This window comes from Furipterus horrens, unplaced genomic scaffold (genome assembly GCF_987537825.1).
Source record: "Furipterus horrens unplaced genomic scaffold, mFurHor1.1.pri manual_scaffold_12, whole genome shotgun sequence".
NCBI lineage: Eukaryota > Metazoa > Chordata > Mammalia > Chiroptera > Furipteridae > Furipterus > Furipterus horrens.
Window position 1 is genome coordinate 34,060,562 of NW_028327182.1, and position 20,155 is coordinate 34,080,716.

Below are 20,155 nucleotides of genomic sequence, written 5' to 3' on the forward strand. Positions count from 1 at the left end.
ATAATGTCCAATTTGAATTCATGATCCATCTCTCAAAAATGTGTCCCTCTTCCAATAGTCCCTGTCTAACCAATTAAAAAGCCAGAAACCAACCCCTTGGCACTTCCTTTTCTCTCATTCCTCTATCCAATCCAGCAAAATGTTTTGTCTATTTACCTTCTAAATATCTCAATTCAATCTACTGTTCTTCATCATAACCACCACCATCTGTCTACTCCTGCCCACTCCAATCCACTTTCTTCAAAGGCAAGGATGCCACAAAACTTAACTATGATGTCATCCCTACTTCAGCCCTCCAATTCCCTGATAAAACTTTTCAACTGATTTCTATTGCCTCCAGAATAAAAACAAAACGTACAATGGCCTTCAAGGCCCGAGCTACATGACCTAGCCCCCGAGTCTCTCCCAACCCATCTCAGTATACTGCCTTTTTGTCCTGCCCTTCTCCCATCCTGGCCCTTCAGATCTTTATATGACCTTTGCATGACACCTGCATGTGCTCTTTCCTCTTACTCAGGTTATTTAATTCCTACTTATCCTCCAAATTTCAGGGAAGCATTCTCTGACCATTATGAAAACATCAAGTTTCCCTTTTTATAAGTTCTTATAGAATGATGTCCCTTCTCCTCTTTAGTATATTTTACAGATGCAATATGTTTAAGTCCATAATTAATGGCTTTTCCCTCCATAAGACTGCATCCAGTTATACTAAAGAAAGTGTCTGCCACAACAAGATATTCAATAATTATTTGTTGAATGATTGTACTAATCTTCGTTTATTTCCCCCAAAGACTAGATACCATATTATGAGATGGCATATTCAACATACTCTGCTTATACATCATTACTTCTGCAAAGTCTTCCAGACTTCCCAAGGCTTAGTTACCTGCTTTCAACAATACTCCACATGTAAAATACCAGTGCAAAAGATTATTAAATTCTGCCTGTCTTGTACATCATCCCAACAATGAACACAGTGCTTGTGCCTAAGAGAAATATGTATTTGCTACATGTATTTCAGTACAGACATCATTGTATAGGGTTACATATTCTTCTGCATTATAATTGACTAGAGCTAGAGCAACAACTAGAGAGGCACTGTATTGTATTGGCAGCCGTCCGTCTCGAGAGATGATGGTGTAGCTTCTTAAGAGTATCTGCACCGCCGAGAATGGCTGTGCAGTCCGACTCGGGAGTGACACGGTATCTGTCTCCTCCTGTGTTGAATCGACATCTTGCGATGACGCTGGAGTGTCCTCTCCAGTGAAGCTGAAGCTACAGAGCCTGGGCAGGGTGATATGGAGGGTCTGCTGTTGCCCATGCAGCAGACCCCCCCTCTCTTCGCAGCTGAAGGGTCCAAGGGAAAGACGGAGTCAATACAGCTTGGCTTCAGGTGCGCCGCAGGAGTTGCCGGTGTATTGACTATTGTTATAAAGATTAGTATACCCTCAGTAGCACTAAAGAAAGTGCCTGTCACAACAAGATATCTTGTTAGGTAGCATGATGTACTTAACAAGATGAGGGATGAGAGTAGCTATTTGTCTCTACTTTAAAAGCTGTAAAACTGTAATATGTGTGAGAAGTGCTCCCATGTGCACAGACTCAGACCCACTAGGTGGGCGTTACAGGGTTATACTACTAGGGTACATATAAAGCTCTATCCAGCCCTATAGTACAATGTGGTTCTTGTTCTCTACATTATGAAAGTGCTTTTTTACTGCCATCATTATCCTGATTTGACACCTTTGTCAATATTTTAGATTATCGCAACACATTTTTGCCCATGCCACCCCCTTTTCTGTCATCCTATGACTCCACAAATGTTTCTCAACTTTACATAAAATTCTTTGTATTGCTGGGAATGGTCTGTTTCATCTAAAAATTATCTGGAGGTAAGGTGTTCTTCAGCTACTTCTAAATCCTACACATTTCAAAAAGTCAGAATTCTAGAGAGATGGAACTTAACTATAACATAAGTCAAAACGCCCATATTCCACTGTCAAAAGGAGAAAACATACGTCAAAAAAAGTAATATAGTTGTATTTTTATGATTCTTGAAATGTTACTATGCAATTTTTACTTGATTTAGCAAATGCTGCTGTGTGAGAGGAGAAAATTAGTTCCAACTTGCTGAGGTGGCAAGTTTCTTTTTATACCCCCTTGTGCTTCAGGCAGTCAAGTCTATATGCAGTTGAACTAGCTTTATAGGTTATTCACCCAAAAAAATCACTGCAAACAGCACCTGAAAACCTGAAAACTCACAGTTTAACAGAACATCCAGTCATTTTTAGACGTTTACAATATCTATAGAAGCAGCCAGGCAATATATAACATATTTTGAGACAGAAGGTCAAAAAGGCTTATTACCTTTGAACATTATAATTTCACAAACAATATAAACCAAAGAGATAGTTACAAAAGCTCTTCAAAAAAAAACAAGAAATATTTCAAAATAGAAGATGTCTCCAGTAAGTTCCCCTGAAAACCAAGTATAGAGAGACTGGTTTCTTTTAGTGTTCTTCAGCATGATCTATTACTCTATTTCATCCAAAAAGTGTTTTAACAGATCTGGTCTTTTCCAAAAGAGTGTTCCAAGGGTACATTTATATCAAAGTGGTAATGATAAAGTATTCTATAAGTCTAGATAATTAAAAAATCCTACACTTAATATATAACAACCCTATAAAGAACTGTCAATATTCTTTACAAATATGCATACGAGTTATACTGAAATGCCTTTTGCATAAATGGTATATTATATGAAGTTATAGTAGTTATATAAATGATGCTGCAAAGGTTATTTCTTATTTGAAGATTGAGATCATTCACTAGCAATCTCCTGGGGAATAGGAGTGTCTCTCAAAAAACTGAAGCTAAACAAACAAGAAAGGTACAGGGGTGGAATGCAGGTGTCTGACTTTTTTGGTCTTGATCATTAATGTGTTTGGGAGGAAGCTTCCAGGTGATGGGATATAAAAAGAAGCTCTCCATCTGTATACTGGTCAAAAGCCAGGAATTCAAAATTCCAGCAAAATGTCCTGAAGTTGTTCCATTTCTTTGGAGTAGCTATCTCAAGGCAACATGAAGGAATAATAGGGCAAGCCACTCAAGACAAGAGAGCAATAATCACTTTATAATCCACACTGCATTGTGCTTCTTATTTTCTCTATCTCCTGGTTGTTCTCCTCTAGCACTAAATTTGGATAAAGACTCTCACAAGCGGTGGCCTTTCTTAGTTGTTCAAAGGAGAAACAAGGGCATGAAGTTTGGTATACACTTGGGCCAGAGGATATCAGGATACTGGTAGTAGTGCCAGTAATCAAAGAGAGACCATCCAAAAGGGAAGGTGAAATTCAAAGCGCACAAGGTAAGGCAAAGACCTTTGTGCTCATCTTCCCTTTCCTCTTAGACCATGGCCTGTTCACCAAAAACAAAAACAAAAACAAACACACCTGAGCACAACCTGGTTAAACCCTGGATGTTAAAAACCTGTAATTTCTAAGGAAATGTGCTCTTTCAGAATAAAATGGAAACAGATTATTTCTAAAGCTACCTTTATTGTCTTCAACTCAAAACTACTGGATACAGCAAAAATATACAACAATACAGTGTCTAACATTTTCAGATATTCTTAAGACTTCGAAAAATTAACCATATTTTCAGATAAACTTAATTAGCAATTAGGTAAGCCACTAAAAGGTTAAGGCTTCCCTGAGCCCAATAACCTCACTCCATAGAATAAAGCACCCGATCTTTCCAAAATAAGAAAGTAAATTTATATAACACAATATGCTTTAAAATCCAGTTTTCCATTTTTAAATGTTTTTTTTTTTTTTAATCAACAATTTAAATTAGAGGTGATCACCACAACTTAGTGAAATGAGCACTGAGTGTTTATTCTGGACCTTTGGACTCTATTCTTGGTTCTGCAACCTACAACTCTGAGCAAATTGTTGATACTCTATATGCTTCCATTTCCTCATCTGTACACTGAGGGAGTTAGCTATATAATCATTAATTCTATGAAAAAGATATTTTCAAAAACATAAACACAGCTGATTATGTTCCCTTGTATCTTTTGTTAAAAAGAAACACACCCAAAATGGAGTCAATGTGGTAAGCCCCACCAAGACTTAATACCTAACCTAATTGCAGTTTTAGTCTCTCCCTCCTCAGAGCACTTTTCTGTTTACCACTTGGGATGCTGTCTGAGTCATGAATCATTCAATAAAACCAATTAGATCTTTAAATTAACTTATTTGAATTTTGTTTTCAACAGTTTCTATTTTTTTTTAAGTTTCAAAAGTTGATATTTATAAAAAAAATAAAATTGAAAAGATTCAAAAGGTTAGTGGAAATATACAAGTCCCCCTTAAGGGAAATCTCCAAAGAGACAAAACAAAAAAGGCAGAGTGAAGTAAACCTAGACAAATCAGTCAAATAAGTGTAGCTATTCTGTGCATATAATTAACCATTACAAAAACCAATATACCATTTGGTGTGTTATTTAAAACATAACCAATTATTTAAACATAACCACCATACTGTAGAAGTACCTAGAATCTTTAAGTTCACATCAGCAAAACCCAATGCTTTATATACATATTTTTCTTAGTGGCCGGTAGTGCAGAAAGCATTAGATTTTGTTGACTAACCTTAAAAGGTGTGTGTGTGTGTGTGTGTGTGTGTGTGTGTGTTTAAGTCTGTCTGGAAAAAAGTCCAGCCATTAATAATATAACAAGAAGAGCTTGCGTGATATTGATGCAACCTGGCAGCCAAGGAGAGAGAACTGGAATACATATGCATGAACACTGACAACTTCACTGTACCAGTGTTGGGGGTGGTAGATCCACTGAGTGAGCATATGTACTGTGTGTACATTGCATTCAAAAAGACTGAGCGAGTAGAGCGATGAATCTGGATCAAATTTTGTGTTAAGCTTGAACATTCCTCCACAGAAACTACTAAGATAATTCAGAAGGCTGCAGCTATGGGCAACTGGTGATTGGCAGCTTCATCACTACAACGCGCCCACTCATGCATCATGTTTCGTGCAGTGTTTTGGCAAAACACCCAGGTGACTCAGTCCCTCTACAGACCTGATTTGGTGCCCTGTAACTTCTGGCTTTTCCCAAAACTAAAATCACCTTTGAAAGGAAAGAGATTTCAGACCGATGATATTCAGGAAAATATGACAGGGCAGCTAATGGCAATTGGGAGAACTGTGTGAGGTCCCATGGTGCCTCCTTTGAAGGGGACTGGGGCATCACTGTCCTATGTACAATGTTTCTTGTGTCTTGTATCTTCTTCAATAAGTGTCTCTATTTTTCATGACGTGGCTGGATACTTCCTGGACAGACCTCCTATTTACAATATCTGCCAAGGTGGCTACTATTGGAGTTGTATTTTTAAATACTGACTTTTGTGGGGTTAATGAAGATTAAAGACTTAAGGTAGGGGGAAATGTACTAAAAAACAAACTGGAATAATAGATTGTTCTACATAGATCATCTATATTCCCTAAAGATCACATTTTCAGAAACAAGCTTTTCAGCACTAAATATTTCCCTAACCTACTATTTTAGGAAAAACTGATAGAACAGACTTATTAACAGTTTAGGTGTTTTAGCATCTATTTCTTTGCAGGTCCTACAAGTAATTGAGTAGACAGAGTACAAAGAAAAATAGTTTTGTCAGTGACAATAATAGGGAATTCCAAGAATCAGAGGAAACTCAAATGTCTGAACTGAAATGAGTTGGTCAAAGCTGCTCTAAGGTCACAAATTCTTCTAGTGCTCTTCTCTGCCTAAACCTTCAAAATTCTGTATTTTAATGTAGCAAGTGTCTACTTAAATATAAGGTCTACTACAACATAGGCCACCCAAAAGCCTAGTGGTTCCTCCTCTTCTTTGGCACAAGTCTAGTCTGTTCAATACCTATCCAAAGGTACATGACACTCTCCCAACTCCTAGAAAGATAGTTTTATGAGACCCACAGATTACTCTTTTCTTTATGAGTCAAAATCATATAAAATCAACAGTTTGGTGAAAGTAAAACATGTAAATAGATAATTTGTAATGCATAGTGGCATATGTTACAATATAACACTGCTGGGGATTTATAACAAAATAACAAAGGGAAGAACTCTACTTAGGCTTGGTTAGAGACCTTGGCTACAGAGTGCTGATTGGCAGGGATATTCCAAGGTCGATTGTATCACACTTTACTGAAAACCTACAATGTAATGCACTCTCTGGCACTACAGATACACAGAAAAATAAGATGTATTTCTCCATTATTAAGGAGTCCAAAGAAGAACAATTTAGTATGTGTTTGGAAAATAATGAGATTTGCCTTTCTAAATGAGGTGAGGTTATGCTGGAAAGCAGTAAAAGACTGTTTGATGAAATTATAAAACTAGTTTGAAGGATTAAGGCTCAATCTAATGAAAAATGGGGAACGACTCAAATGGAAGAGTTATCCAAGATTCTCCAAGACAATCTCGTGAGGTAAAGAAATTGAAGGAAGAGATTCCAGTTAAAAGAACGAAAATATAACTGAAATAGGTGAGTTTTAAACTCTACAGTTCATCATGCTAATGGTGTTCTACACAAAAACTGTAGAAACAGTAACACATAATAGCTATAAGTACCAGATTTGGAACTGGCCCGCCTGGGATCATCATTCAGCTCCACCACTTTCTAGCTATGTCATTTTTGGAAAATTACTTAATTCTGTGTCTCAGTCTCCACCTGTAAAATGGAGTGCCTGTAGAGCCAGAAGCAGATTCTTCCAAACACAGGTGTTACTATACCACTCTACTCAAAACCTTTATTTACAAAATCAAATTCACATCTTTTAGGTACTTGCAGACTCCCTAATCTGGCTCAAACTTTCTGGTCTTAAATTTTCATTGGACACCCTCCCACTTCCACGAAGCATATGGGTCTAGTGTCAGTTCTGCAAACCCATAAGCATTTTCCTACTTTTGTGCCTCATCCCACTTCTCTGGGAAATTAACTCTCCTTCCCTTCAATTCCATGGCACGCCTCGGTACAATTTACCGCTATTTTCCCTAGTTTTTGTGCTTGCCCTTTTTAATGCCTCCCTCTCCCCTCTTTTCGTGAGGACTGTGAACTTCTACAGAGCAGGGCAAATCATCCACCTTCCCACCCTTCATCTCAGACTGTGTCTATGCAGGCCTGAAAAAGCGTTACTGAATAAAACTGGATGTTTACAACTGTAATGGCTGCAGTTCCAGAAGCTGCTTAGTTTCGTTAAATATTTTATTGCTTTCAGATCCTAAAAATCTTGACATGAAATATCTTTAAATAGCAGAACACCTCCATCCCTTCAATAAAAGTTCTACGGAGCACCCACACGCGTGGACACGGCGATCAGTCTTAGCTTCAGAAGTTGTGTGCGTGCCACGGAGCTCAGCTTCACACCCGTCCGTACACTACTTAGAAATAAGAAGCGGCACCCGGGCTGTGCTCTCGTCCGCCCTCAACTTCCTGCGGGCCCGCGGGCTCCGGCCGCGATTCTCCCTCTCCGCCGCACTAGGTTCTCCAGCCCGAGCCTCCCCTTGTCCCGCCGCAACAACTCCTCCACCCGAGAGAGGCGCGAACGGCGCTGCAGGTTCTTCCGGACGGGCCGGCTCAGGCCTAGGTGGCCCTGACCGTGGTCCCCCGGCTTCACCCGTCCTGCCGCGGCCACCCGGGGCCCAGGCCCCGCCGCCGCCCCAAGGGGAGCTGGGGAACTCGGTCGGCTCCGCGTGGCGCCGGGGGCGGAGCCGGGCCGGAGGGCCTGGGGAGAGGCCGGGGACGAGAGGCGGCCTCCGCCCACCCCGACGCGTACCCCACCACCCCCAACCCCAACCGTCCTTGGGGCCCAGGTCCGCGCCCGCGGCCGGCGGGACACACCACTTACCAACCCGCCTGGGACAACGCTGCACCGAAGACTTCGGCCATGGTAGCTGCTTAGGCCGGGGATGGTGGGGGTGGGGTGGGGGTGGGGGGTGGCTTCCTACTTGAGACCAAAAAAAAAAAAAAAAGAAAGAAAGAAAAAAAGAAAGTAAAAAAATAAAGAAAGAAAAGAAAAGAAAAAGAAAGAAAAAAAAAAAAAACTCCTCTGGTCGGCACTGCAACTGGGCATGCTCAGTGCGCCCGGCGCTTCCGCGTGCGGGTTCCGCTCGCCGAGTTTTCCGACCGGCCAGAGGGGCTGGCCTGGTGTGAGACTGGGTAACTGCGGCGCGCAGAGCTTGTAATCAGCCCGGGATGGGATGGGGCCTGGAGGTAGGAGGCCAGTTCGCTATCAAGGACTACGAGACTTTGCTCTCCACCAAAGGCTGGTTGTTTCTTGCTCTGGGTCACTTTTCTAAGTTGCACGCCTTGGAAACTAGTTGGGGAGGCTCTGTGTAGAGCAGAAAGTAACTGTCCGCGTTTCCAGCGCTTACAGACGGTCAGTTCAGAGAGCAGGATAACGCTAGCATTGAGACTCACAGGTCGCTTACGAGGGAGCGCTTGCAGGACCACGTTTATAAAGCCATGTTTCACGCAGTAAGACTCCTTCCCAAGCCCACGCTGAGTAGGAAAAGTTTACTTTCTCATAAAATCTCCTTCCATTCATCCTGCTTTTCTGTCTGCCTGGACGCAAAAGAAAGAATGCTGTCGATTTTTTCCAACCCCTACAGGCAAATCACATAGTCCTGGTCAGACACCACAATGAAAGTGAATGGTCAACCCAAGAAAACCAGCACTTAAGAGATGTGGAAAAACCAGGCAACTGGGTCAGTGCTCGTTTTTCTCGCCGCTCTCTCACTGGGCCCGACCCTGTCCAAGTACGGCCCTGTGACGTTGACTGAGGCACACCCAGACCTAGCTCCCATAGCTCAGGGCTGGTGCCCTAATGCTCTGAAGCGCAAGGGCGAGTCTCCGAGTAGGCATGCGCAGCGGAGGCTCGGAGAGGCACGCTCTAGTGTGATTGGGTGCCTAAAACTCACGTCAGCCAATCAGGAGGCACGCGTCTCCGGGAGCCGCTCCCTAAAACTTTGCTCCGCCCTCTATGGTCTTTCTGCGGGGCCCAGAAAAATAGGCTCGAGTGGCCCTGACGTCAGTTGCCACGTCCCTGGGTGAGACTGTTAAGAACTTAAATCCTGTTGCCGCAATGGTTTTATTTAAAGCAATCATCATAGATAGATTTAGAGCCGGCTGCGGAACTGGGCAGAGCCGCTGCTGGGCCTGGGGAGGATATGGACTGTTACAGAAGGAAAGGGATAGTTGTCTGGGGTGGAGCTAAAATTACTTACTATAGATTTTTGTCATATTAACTGAGCTGTGCCATTCGGGCTTCCCAAAAGTCATAGTTCCAAAATCACGATGCTTTGTAGAGTTCTAATACTATTGTAATATGATCCCAAGCACTTTTAGAAACAGGAGTAACCCAATTGTATTCACTACAACTTGCAGTTGCATAGAGTATGTATAAAAGGCCATATATATGCTACAAGTATATTTCAATGTACAGGCATCAGTCATAATATACAGAAGTCAGGAAAAGATTTACCATTCTGAAGTAAATAGATAACTCCAAATTAAAATGCTAATAATTGTTATGAAAATAAGTTGTTCTAATCATCAGAAATCTTCACTGATTAAAAGTGCAACCTTCACACGATTATTCACATATGCAGTATAACAAAATAAGAAATTACCATTGTGTGGTACTCACAGTTACTTAAATAAAATGCTCCACAAAACACTGAATTCCCTTGCTTTTAAGATACGCTTTAAAGAATGAGTTGAAGGTTGCCACTGGAGATATTTGGGACAATATGAGCATCAAAAAGAAAAATTACAATAATAAATTAAATTAAAAATTGGATAAAGAAAATGCATGGATTCAGAGTGCCACTAAAATAGGATGAAGAATGAAAATTTTTCTTTCAGAGGAATACTAGAGATTAAGTGTAGAACAAATAATAGAATTAGAAAATCACTATTTTCCAAATCAATCACAAACAGTTCAGGCATAGTTCATAGGAGAATACTGAAAGCCACTGGCTGAAAGAGTGTATGAATACAGGAGCTTCACTTGCTCTCAAAGTGTCAATCCATAACTTATAAAATAGAGAACATACCATTACTTTAAAAAAAAAAATACTGCTTATACAGGTGACCAAAGTTAGAATTGCTAATAATGGGACAATCTGATATTATGTGCTTACTGATGTTACACAATTAGAAAAGTATATCATCTAAGAACTATTCTTGCCAAAATTGTTTAAATTGACTTTAATCAAAATTCTAGCCTGTGGTTTCCAACATCGGGGTAAATCCCCACCTTGCTCCTCTACCCTCCCAGGCATGACAATGTCTGGAGACATTTTTGTTTGTCTTAATGGGAGAGGGGGACAGATAAAGAAGGGAGGTGGAGAGGGCTGTTACTGTATCTAATGGGTAGAGGCTGGGAATGCTGTTAAACATCTGAAAATGCACAGGACAACCTCTCCACAACAAAGAATTATTTGGCCCAAAATGTCAATAGTGCCAAGGTTAAGAAGCCCTGGTCTGGATTGGTCTGGATATGAGCACAAATTTAAAGGATATATAGGCGGTATTAGAACAAATTAAACATAAGGAAAAAGGCAGATAAATTCAGTGTGGTATATTCTCTAAGAAACCTGGCCTGGACTGTTCAAATGAGCCATTGTAATCTTTTTTAAGAAAATAGAATTTTTCCAGATTAAAGAGACTCAGGGACATGGCAACAAAATGCAACCCTTGATCTTAAAGAGATGTGATATTGTCCTTAATCTTTAAAATTTTATGCCAAAACATTTATGGCTGAAGAGTTATGATAGCTGCAACTTATTTTCAAATGATTCAGAATGTGTCTATATAGATATGTCTACCCATATAGATATATTTATATAAAAAATACATATACATGTATATACAGTGTGGGGCAAAAGTGGGTTTAAAGCTGTTCATTTGAAAAATAATACAATAATTAATAAATAATAATACAAGAATAAACTTTCACATATAACTATAAACCCACTTTTGTCCCACCCTGTATGTATGAAAGAGGGAGAGAAGGTAAATATGGCAAAATGTTAAAAATGGGTGAATTTAATTGGAGAGTCCTAGTGGTCATGATAGTATATACTTATATTTATTAAATATATAGTACATATTTAATAAATATATAATAATATATTTATTAAATGTATCAAATATGTCATTATATATTATTAAAATGTTATATATTTTTGAAAATATGTATTTTTTAACTTTTCCCTAACTGTAAAGTTTTTCAAAATAAAAAGGAAAAATGTATGGATTATAATACTTCCTTCACATCAAAAATTTTTTATTGGAATTATGAAGTCTGTTCAGAAAGCCATGTAATATGAAAAATTGAGATATGTATTGAAAAGATACAAGATACAAGAAATACTGTACATAGGACAATAATGCCTCTGTCCCCTTCATAGTAGGCATTTTGGGACCTCACACAATTCTCCCAATCACCATCAGCTGCCCTGTTGTATTTTCTTGAATCTCATCAATGGTCTGAAATCTCTTTCCTTTCAAAGGTGACTTTAGTTTTGGGAAAACCAGAAGTTATAGGGTGCCAAATCTGGGCTGTAGAGGGACTGAGTCACCTGGGTGCTTTGATGTTTTGCCAAAAAACTCTACGTGAGACATGACGCATGAGCAGCTACATGGTAGTGATGAAGCTGCCAATCACCAGTTGCCCATGGCTGCAGCCTTCTGAATCATTCGAACAGTTTCCGCAGAGGAATATTCAAGCTTAACGCAAAATTCGATGCAGATTCATTGCTCCACTTGCTCAGTCATTTGAATGCAATGGCCACACAGTACACATGCTCACTCAGTGGTGTCTACTGTTCCCACTGACTAGTAGAGTTAAGTCACCATTGTTCACACAGGCACACTCCAGTCCACTCTCCCTGGCTGCCAAGTTACATTGATGGCGTGCAGACTGTTCTCATTATATTAACAATGACTGGACTTCTTCCGGTCACAGACCTTATAGATAAGATCTGTATAGATAAGTTAGTGCCATGGAAAAATGGTAACAGCAGACTAGATGAAAAAGTGGATTTCCATTTTTAATAGAAAAGTTATTGATTTACAGAAAATGTAAAGTCTGGCAGTGAGCTGAAAGTTGGGGAAAATTCTAAGATAACGAAAGAGCTTTGGTTACAGGAGGGCAGAAAGGCAGTGTTAAGTTTATTCGGAGTCAATGGTATAAATTAACAGAAGAGAGACTGAGAATCCATTCACTTCTTTTTTGCCCCTATCATTTCAGTGAAGGAAAAGTTTCTCAGACTAAAGAGTAGAAGACTGTGGGTAAATGGAATAGAAAACACAACAAAATATGAGGTTATGAAGGTACCTATCCCCTCTCAGGCACAATAAATTGTTTGTCCTTAGGCCATTTACATTCCAGAGAATACAAAAATAACCCATGAATGACTTGCCAAAGCCAATGCTAGGGAGCCTTGAAGAACTGCTGAGCTCATCAAGAAATGTGCTAGAAGCCTGAAACAAGGAAAAATATTTTCTGTTTTAAGAAAGGAAAAAGAGCCCTGGCTGGTGTGGCTCAGTGGATTGAGTGCCAGCCTGTGAACCAATAGGTTGCCAGTTCAATTCCTGGTCAGAGCGCACACCTGGGTTGTGGGCCCCATTCCTGGCTGGGGGAGTGTGAAAGGCAGCAGATCAATGTTTCTCTCTCAAATCGATGTTTCCCTTTCTTTCTTCTTCCCTTCCCTTCCTTCTAAAAATAAAAACAAATAAAATCTTCTAATAAAAAAAGGGAAAAGGCTTTTTTTCAACAAATGCTACTGGAACAACTAGATAGCCACATACAAAAGAATAAATGTGGACTACTTCATTACATCATATACAAAAAAAACTCAAAATTGATTACAGATTTAAATGTAAGAGCTAAAATTATAATACACCTAGAAGAAAATGTTAATAAACCATGATACTGGGTTAGGCAATAGATGTGACATTCAAGCAAAATTAAAAAATCAAAAAATTAGATAAACTGGACTATCAAAATTTAAAACTTTGGTCCTTCAGAGGACACCATCAAGACAGTGAAAATTTACAGAATGGGTGAAAATAGAGGTTGTGTTGAGAATACCTATTGAAAACTCTTACAACTCAATAATAAAAAACAACTTAGTTAATAAGTAAGTAAAGCATTTGAATAGCTATTTCTCAAAAAAAGATAGCCAACATGAAAAGGTGCTCAACATCATTAGTCATTAGGGAATTCAAATCAAAAGCAGTGGGATATTTCATACCCACTAGAATGGCTGTAGTTAAAAAGATGGACAATAACAAGTGTCGGTGAGGATGTGGAGAAACTAAAACCTTCATAATAGCCAAAGGGAATATAAAATCATGCAACTACTTTAGAAAATAGTTTGGTAGTTCCTTAGAAAGTAAACAAAGTTACCATATGACTCAATTCTACTTCTAGCTATATGCCCAAGACAAATGGAAACATGTTCACACAAAAACATACATGGATATTCATAGCAGCATTACTCATATTAACCGATTAGTGAAAACAATCTAAATGTCCAGCAACTAATAAATAAATAAATAAATAAATAAATAAAAGCAGTGGAGTTCCACAAACTCAAGGCCAGGGAATTTGCTGTTAACCCATTAGTCATGGTTTTGGAATTTATGATTTAGGAGATAAATATTTAATAAGTGGAATTGAAATAGCTGACGTCTAACGGTGGTTTAACTCCTATAATCCTATGATTGTAAATCATATCAAATGAGCCTCATTTCCTTTACAAAAAGTCTTTCTTAGTAAGTACAAGAAATGGGGTGTGGCCATTGGGATAAACTAGGTTATGCTATGACAATAAACAACCATGATATATTAGTGGTTTTTAATCAAAAATGTTTTTCTTTCATGTTATATGTGCAACGAGAATGTTGGTGGAGTATGGAAGAAGGATTCTGATCGTAGTGGTCATCCTCACTCCATACCTTGACAGAGCACTAACCATCTCAAACATTGCTAATCAAGCAATGGATAGAAAGGAGGCCCTGGACTATCTGTTGACTAAGATATGTTAAATATATTTGTAGAGCAATGGAATAAAAGCAAGTTTTAATATGATGAATTACTAAAAATAATTAAGAAGGCAAAAATCCCAGTAGAAAAATATGTAGAGTATATGAATAGAACCCCTGGCTGGTTTGGCTCAGTGGATTGAGCGTCGGCCTGCGAGCTAAGTGTCGCTGGTTCGATCTTCCAGTCAGGGCACATCAGAGAAGGAAAACTCTGACTCCAAAAAACCTCCGCTGCCTTGCGGCATACCTCTTCAGGGGCAAGGCTAAGGGAGTAAACCCCGACAGAAAATCCGGAGCCGGAGTCCCTAAGGCGGTTTGACGTTGTAGTCAACACCGGCAACTCCTGCGGCGCACCTGAAGCCAAGCTGTATTGACTCCGTCTTTCCCTTGGACCCTTCAGCTGCGAAGAGAGGGGGGGGTCTACTGCATGGGCAACAGCAGACCCTCCATATCACCCTGCCCAGGCTCTGTAGCTTCAGCTTCACTGGAGAGGACACTCCAGCGTCATCGCAAGATGTCGATTCAACAGGGGAGGAGACAGATACCGTGTCACTCCTGAGTTGGACTGCACAGCCATTCTCGGCGGTGCAGATAGACTCTTAAGAAGCTACACCATCGTCTCTCGAGACGGACAGCTGCCGACGGATATGAATAGACAACATACAAAAATAATATGTAAGTAGTTTATGAATATGTGACAATGTTTAACCACATTAATAATCAAAAAAGCAAAGAAGTATCAATAAAATTCCATTTTTACCTAACCCAGTGGCAAAAACTAGTAAGCAATATCAAATGTTGGCAAATATATGGGAAGTTTTTGTTTGTTTTAATACACTATGCATAGGAGAGTATTTACAATATCTAGAAACACTGAAAATGTACATACCTTATGATAGAACATTTTAATTTTTAGATACTCATTCTAGAGAAAGATATTCACTGAAGTATCAGTGAATAGAAGAAAAAAACAACTCCAATGTCCAGCTGGGGAGAAATAGGGGGAAAAAATAATGTGGTACATTTATGAAATAGGATGTCCGATGCCATTTTAAAGGAATGCACTGGACCTCCATATATCAGTTGAATGCAAGCCAATAATATAATGCCAAATTAAAACACACACACAGACCCTAAAATCATTGAAACATTTCATCTGCAATGATGGAAATGTTCTATATCTGCACTGTCCACTATAGTAGCCACTAACCACATTTGGCTACTGAGCACTTGGAATATAGCTAGTGCAATGGAGGAACTGATTTTTTAATTTTTATTTTAATTAACTTAAATTTAAATAGCCACATTAGCTAGTGGCTACATACTGGACAGCACAGGTATATTTATGTCTGGATTATAGAGGTGTATGTATGTATATAGAAGTATGAAAATAGATTTGAGGAATGCACAAAAAACTCAGAGTTCTGGCTGAAGTGGGGAAGAAAGGTAATGGATCTGAGGGTAATTGCCAAAGAGGATTATTTGCTGTACCAGTAGAGTTTATTTCTTTAAAAAAATAGAAGCAGTGTGACAATATATTAGTTATTGTTCATTAAGTAGTAATATGAATGTTTTCTGTTATTTATACTTTTTATTACATTTAAAATATCTCAAAACAAGTAGTGTCACTGTTATATTACATGATACTTAATAATAATATACTTTTACTTTCTACAGTATATTGTTCTATTGTTAATATAATCAAAATATAATCAATATGAAAAAAGAACAAGGAAGAAAAAAATAAAGGGGAAAGCAGCACAAAAAAGGGAACTATTAGAGTGACCTTTAGAAATTTGAAAGACTCATGTAGAAGGAAGTTTAGGCTCATTCTTGTCAGTCTCAGAGTGTAGTCCTGGGGACAAAAGAGAAGATTTTAGCTCAGTATAATAAAGAATTTTAATGTAGAGGCAGTCCAACAAGGAAACAGTTGCCTAAGAAACAGTGAGTTCCCCAGCAATGGAAGTATTCAAGCCTCTGTTAAATGATCAACTGGTGTGAACATTATAGAAAGGAATCCAAGCAGTTAGAATGGTTTGATGGTTTTCAAAGGATTTTCTAAGGCATCTTAATGGCTTCACTTTGTGCCTCAAGAACCATAGTAGTGGGCAAAGAGAAGGGTCAGCAAGCTGGAGTCTAGGTCCTCAAGCCTACTCAAAGCAGAACAGCACTTCTTTTATCTGCTTTATTCACTGCGTTTTGATGAAAGGTTTAATTTGAATAAAGGATTCAACAAATAAAAAGAAGTTTAAAAAACCATGAAGCTAAATGAAAAAACCAGTCTTTTATTCAACAAGGATTTACTGAGTCCATGCTGTGAGCCAGTCATTGTGCCAGGCACTGCAGGTGAGATTCAGCACTCATGAGCCCTGCGCTTGTGTCTGAGGACAAAAGCATTAAATTGCTCATACCTAGTTGATTGTGAGTGCTATGACGATATTCAACCAAACCTCTGAGCTCTTATGAGTGATACTATACTTTCATTATTAAAATGACTATTGTTTTTAACCCAATTGTGTGAAGGAACCAGATCCTAGCCAGTTATGAAAGCCAAACACATCTCCAAAACACAGAATTCACATCATGTTGTTAGCTTGAGTTTAACCATGCTGTATTTATACCACAGGAATTGGCAAATGCTACAAATCAGGTTTGTTCATTTATTTATTTTTCTGGAGAGCCAGTTATTAAACACTTAATAGCACACCACTAGGTATACCTTCAAGAATGAGAGAGTCAGGATTAGAAGACATGGTTTAGAAAACACGAGCAATACACAAATTACCTGAGTTTTACAGAAATAAGATGCTTTTAAAGTGAAAAATGTCATGCTACCTTCAGTTTGTACATTGTAAGAAAATGACTTATTTAACCAAACAAGGAAAGTCCAAAATCCTTTAAATCTGAGCCAGTACAACTTCAGAAAAGGTGGAAATCATCCTTCCAGCTCTAAAACAATTGTTTGCTTCTGTAAAATGACAAATTTTTAACTAACTTGAGTTTGTGCTATGTATTTAATGTGTTCTTGACTGATCCTGTTGTCTATTTATTCAAATACCATTTTAACAAAAATGTATTTACTTAAGTCTTAGGCATGGGGAAATAGCAGTAAATAACACCAATGGGGTCTCTACCCTTGTAGAGATTTTATTCTGATCATTCAGGGAAGGAATCATATGTTTTATTTCATAAAATTAAATATTAGGTGGTCACTGTTAGTAGGACAAAAGCTTCTTCTTCAGGCCCTCTTTGCCAGAGCTAGCTGGAACCCATAAAGCATGGCTGACTCTTGTTTATGAACCTCTATCCTCAGGACTAGGAAATGACTGGAAGTGTCCTGAAGGTGCAGAGGCTCTGGGAACTTATGAAACAGGACATGCCAGACCGCAACAACCTCACTCTGCACCCAAAGGTAACACTAAAACAAGCTGCAGCCTGTACAAGACCTACTGAAACATCTTGCTCTACAACCACTCCAATCACCTAATAAAAACTCAAAGCCTCACCCCTCAGGGCCGGTCTATGGCTCCACACCAAGCCCCTCTCCCCTCTTGGAGAGTAAATAAAAAGCTTTACTCTCTCCATTGTCTTCTTTTTGTGAATTCTTTCACAGCCCATGTCACAACCACTCTAACAACTGTGGTTTTTGTCAACTAGTACAAAATAGAACAGAATATGAGTATAATTGGACATAAATACTGCAAAATGAGTTACAAGAAAAAGACTGAGAGAACATATGCATAAATTAGTGTAGCTTTTTTATATCCTATAAATGAATATGCGTTTTCCAAAATTAGCATGTGTTACTCTTGTAAAAATATACAGAAGCAGTAAGAATATGACAGAGTAAATTTATGTGGCTTTTTTTCTACGAAATCTTGGAATTTCACATATATGTGCAATATGGTTGGCAGCTATATAAATTTGAAGATCCTTCTACCCTTGTTAAGGATTTTATTGTCTAATTACTGCAACATTTCTCATGATATGTATTTTATATTTCAGTTCATGATATTTCTCTTTTATTTGTTATGAATGTCATAAGTCATATTTATATTTTTGAAATACTGTTTCTTCAGTTTAATACTTTACTTGACCTAGGTATCCTACATATCCTTTTCACTTAATCATTTATTATAAGTCAAGGAGCACTTCAAATACCTTTAATATTTCACTGAACATTTCCAAATCTATATTAAATAGTTTTAACATATCACTGAAAGTGCAACAGATGTTGTCTTAGGGCTCTTTGCTTTCAATAGCATCTAACTTAAGCAAAAAGAAATAGAATGTATAAAGATACAGAGGGCCATATATAATCCAAGAGCAGAAAAGTAGTGGACCTTAAGATGGAGAGGAAGCAATAGCTGAAAGCCACTGGACTCTCACGCAAAACTCAGTCTTGACATCTCTGCTGCTCCTTGCACATCTTTCTATTCTTTACTTCCCAACTTCCATGACAATATATGAAGGAAGAAGGTATTTCCTTACCTCCTGAGTTGATATATTCTAGTTCCAGTCCTCAGGAGAAGTGCTCTGGCACAGCATGGGTAAGAAGCTTACTACAGCGTTCAGTCAGCATGGTCAGAGGGCGGGGGCACATTTTACACAGGCAATCAAAAGAGTATTTACCTTAGTAGACACTCCAACAGATATCTGTCCCAGCTGTATTCCTTCTAAATATATACAAACCAAAAATTTGTTATATTTTAAATTACCCACAACTCAGATCACCCTGTTAACCAATATGCCATTCCCAGCATATGGGACAAGTGGAGATGGAGATCATTTCTAGATTTTTATTATTAAATTTATATTATTTCTATCATGCTTGTGGACATGGTATTAAATAACAATAAATATTTATGGAATCAATCACATTGAGAAAGTTGTCCACCTTTCTAAATCTCTTTCAGTTTGTCTAAAGGCCTCAAAGAGGAGGTGTCAGTTTGGAGCAAGTATTTCTAACATATCTCTAACATCTGCCAACCTCCATTTTTAACAAAAAATATAGCAGGCCTGCCTTAAGGTCAAAATCTTATGTAGACAACACTATCTAACTATAATTTAATAACATTGCTTTGTTTTCATTTTTAGTTACTTTCTATTTATGCAACATCATTTTGCTTTTCCATTTATACTAGTGAATAAAGTTTCCTGTCTAAATGTATATAAGATTTTTAAAAGTGGTTCTGTTAAAAAGAAAAACAACATGCAAAGCAAAGAGTAATACACGAAGTATGTGAATATGCCAAAATTGTGAGAGTGTCTTGTGAATGACTAGATTTAGGGAAAACTGAATTATGTTAAACATCTTTCTCTTTCTGTGAAATCCCTAAGCATAATTCTGGTGTCAGAGATCAATTATTTATTTTTATTTTATCCATTTCTGTCACTCTTGCTATAGCACTTATCCAAGCAATGCCTCCCATGTTATTATTTCATTCATATGGTAGACTTTTCTTCATAATCTGCGTAACTGCAAGAAGGCATGGGAAAGGGGTAAGCGTAGGAGGGATGCCAGGGCAGGGCACAGATTAGGGCGGCAGTGCCAGGACCCCGGCGGCCGACCGGCGGGGACGGAGGTCCGCGCCTTTTGTCCGGATTTTTCAGGCAGGGCGCCTGCCGCCATTTCCTCTGCCCGAGTTTTCGTTTTCCGTTCAAGATTATACCTTTTCTCACACCAACTTCATGCACAGCAGTAGGTCCTGGTCTCTCTCCGCCTAGCGGTTCCTGCCGCTTCTGCCGCCTCCCTGGACCGTTAGCCGGCAGAAGCCACAGATAAATAGGAATATGATTTGGATAAGGCAGGCAAGGAAAGTGGGAAGGGAACTCTGTGCACTTTGGAATCACCTATGCCCTCTGGGGCCAGGATACCTCATACAACCACCACCTTGACTCCTGAGAGCTGATCAAGCCCAAGCCTTCCACCCATCCCCCTCTGATCAGAATCAGGGAATCAGGTCCTGGAGGGGGCAGGTGGCTCAGACACCAAGTGGGCCATCTCTACTCCTGTA

General features: G+C 38.9%; 1 protein-coding gene and 1 long non-coding RNA gene across 7 annotated transcripts in view; one reads left to right on the forward strand and one right to left on the reverse strand.

The window, feature by feature from the left end:
- TDRD3 (tudor domain containing 3) overlaps window positions 1-7,991 on the reverse strand; it is a 179,113-nt gene extending 171,122 nt beyond the window's left edge. For all 6 annotated transcript variants that reach the window (XR_016507406.1, XR_016507405.1, XR_016507407.1 and 3 more), the window contains exon 1: window positions 7,930-7,991. Coding sequence is in view for 3 of the 6 variants with exons in the window: in XM_090258148.1 (XP_090114274.1) it covers window positions 7,930-7,970 (41 nt within the window). In the remaining 3 variants the exon portion in view is untranslated. The remainder of the gene's footprint in view (window positions 1-7,929) is intronic.
- Window positions 7,992-8,116: 125 nt separating this feature from the next.
- On the forward strand, window positions 8,117-17,720 carry LOC149996012 (uncharacterized). The gene is made up of 2 exons (XR_016507408.1): window positions 8,117-8,294; window positions 17,452-17,720. It is a non-coding gene; the product is annotated as an uncharacterized LOC149996012 (long non-coding RNA).
- The last annotated feature ends 2,435 nt before the right edge of the window (window positions 17,721-20,155 follow it).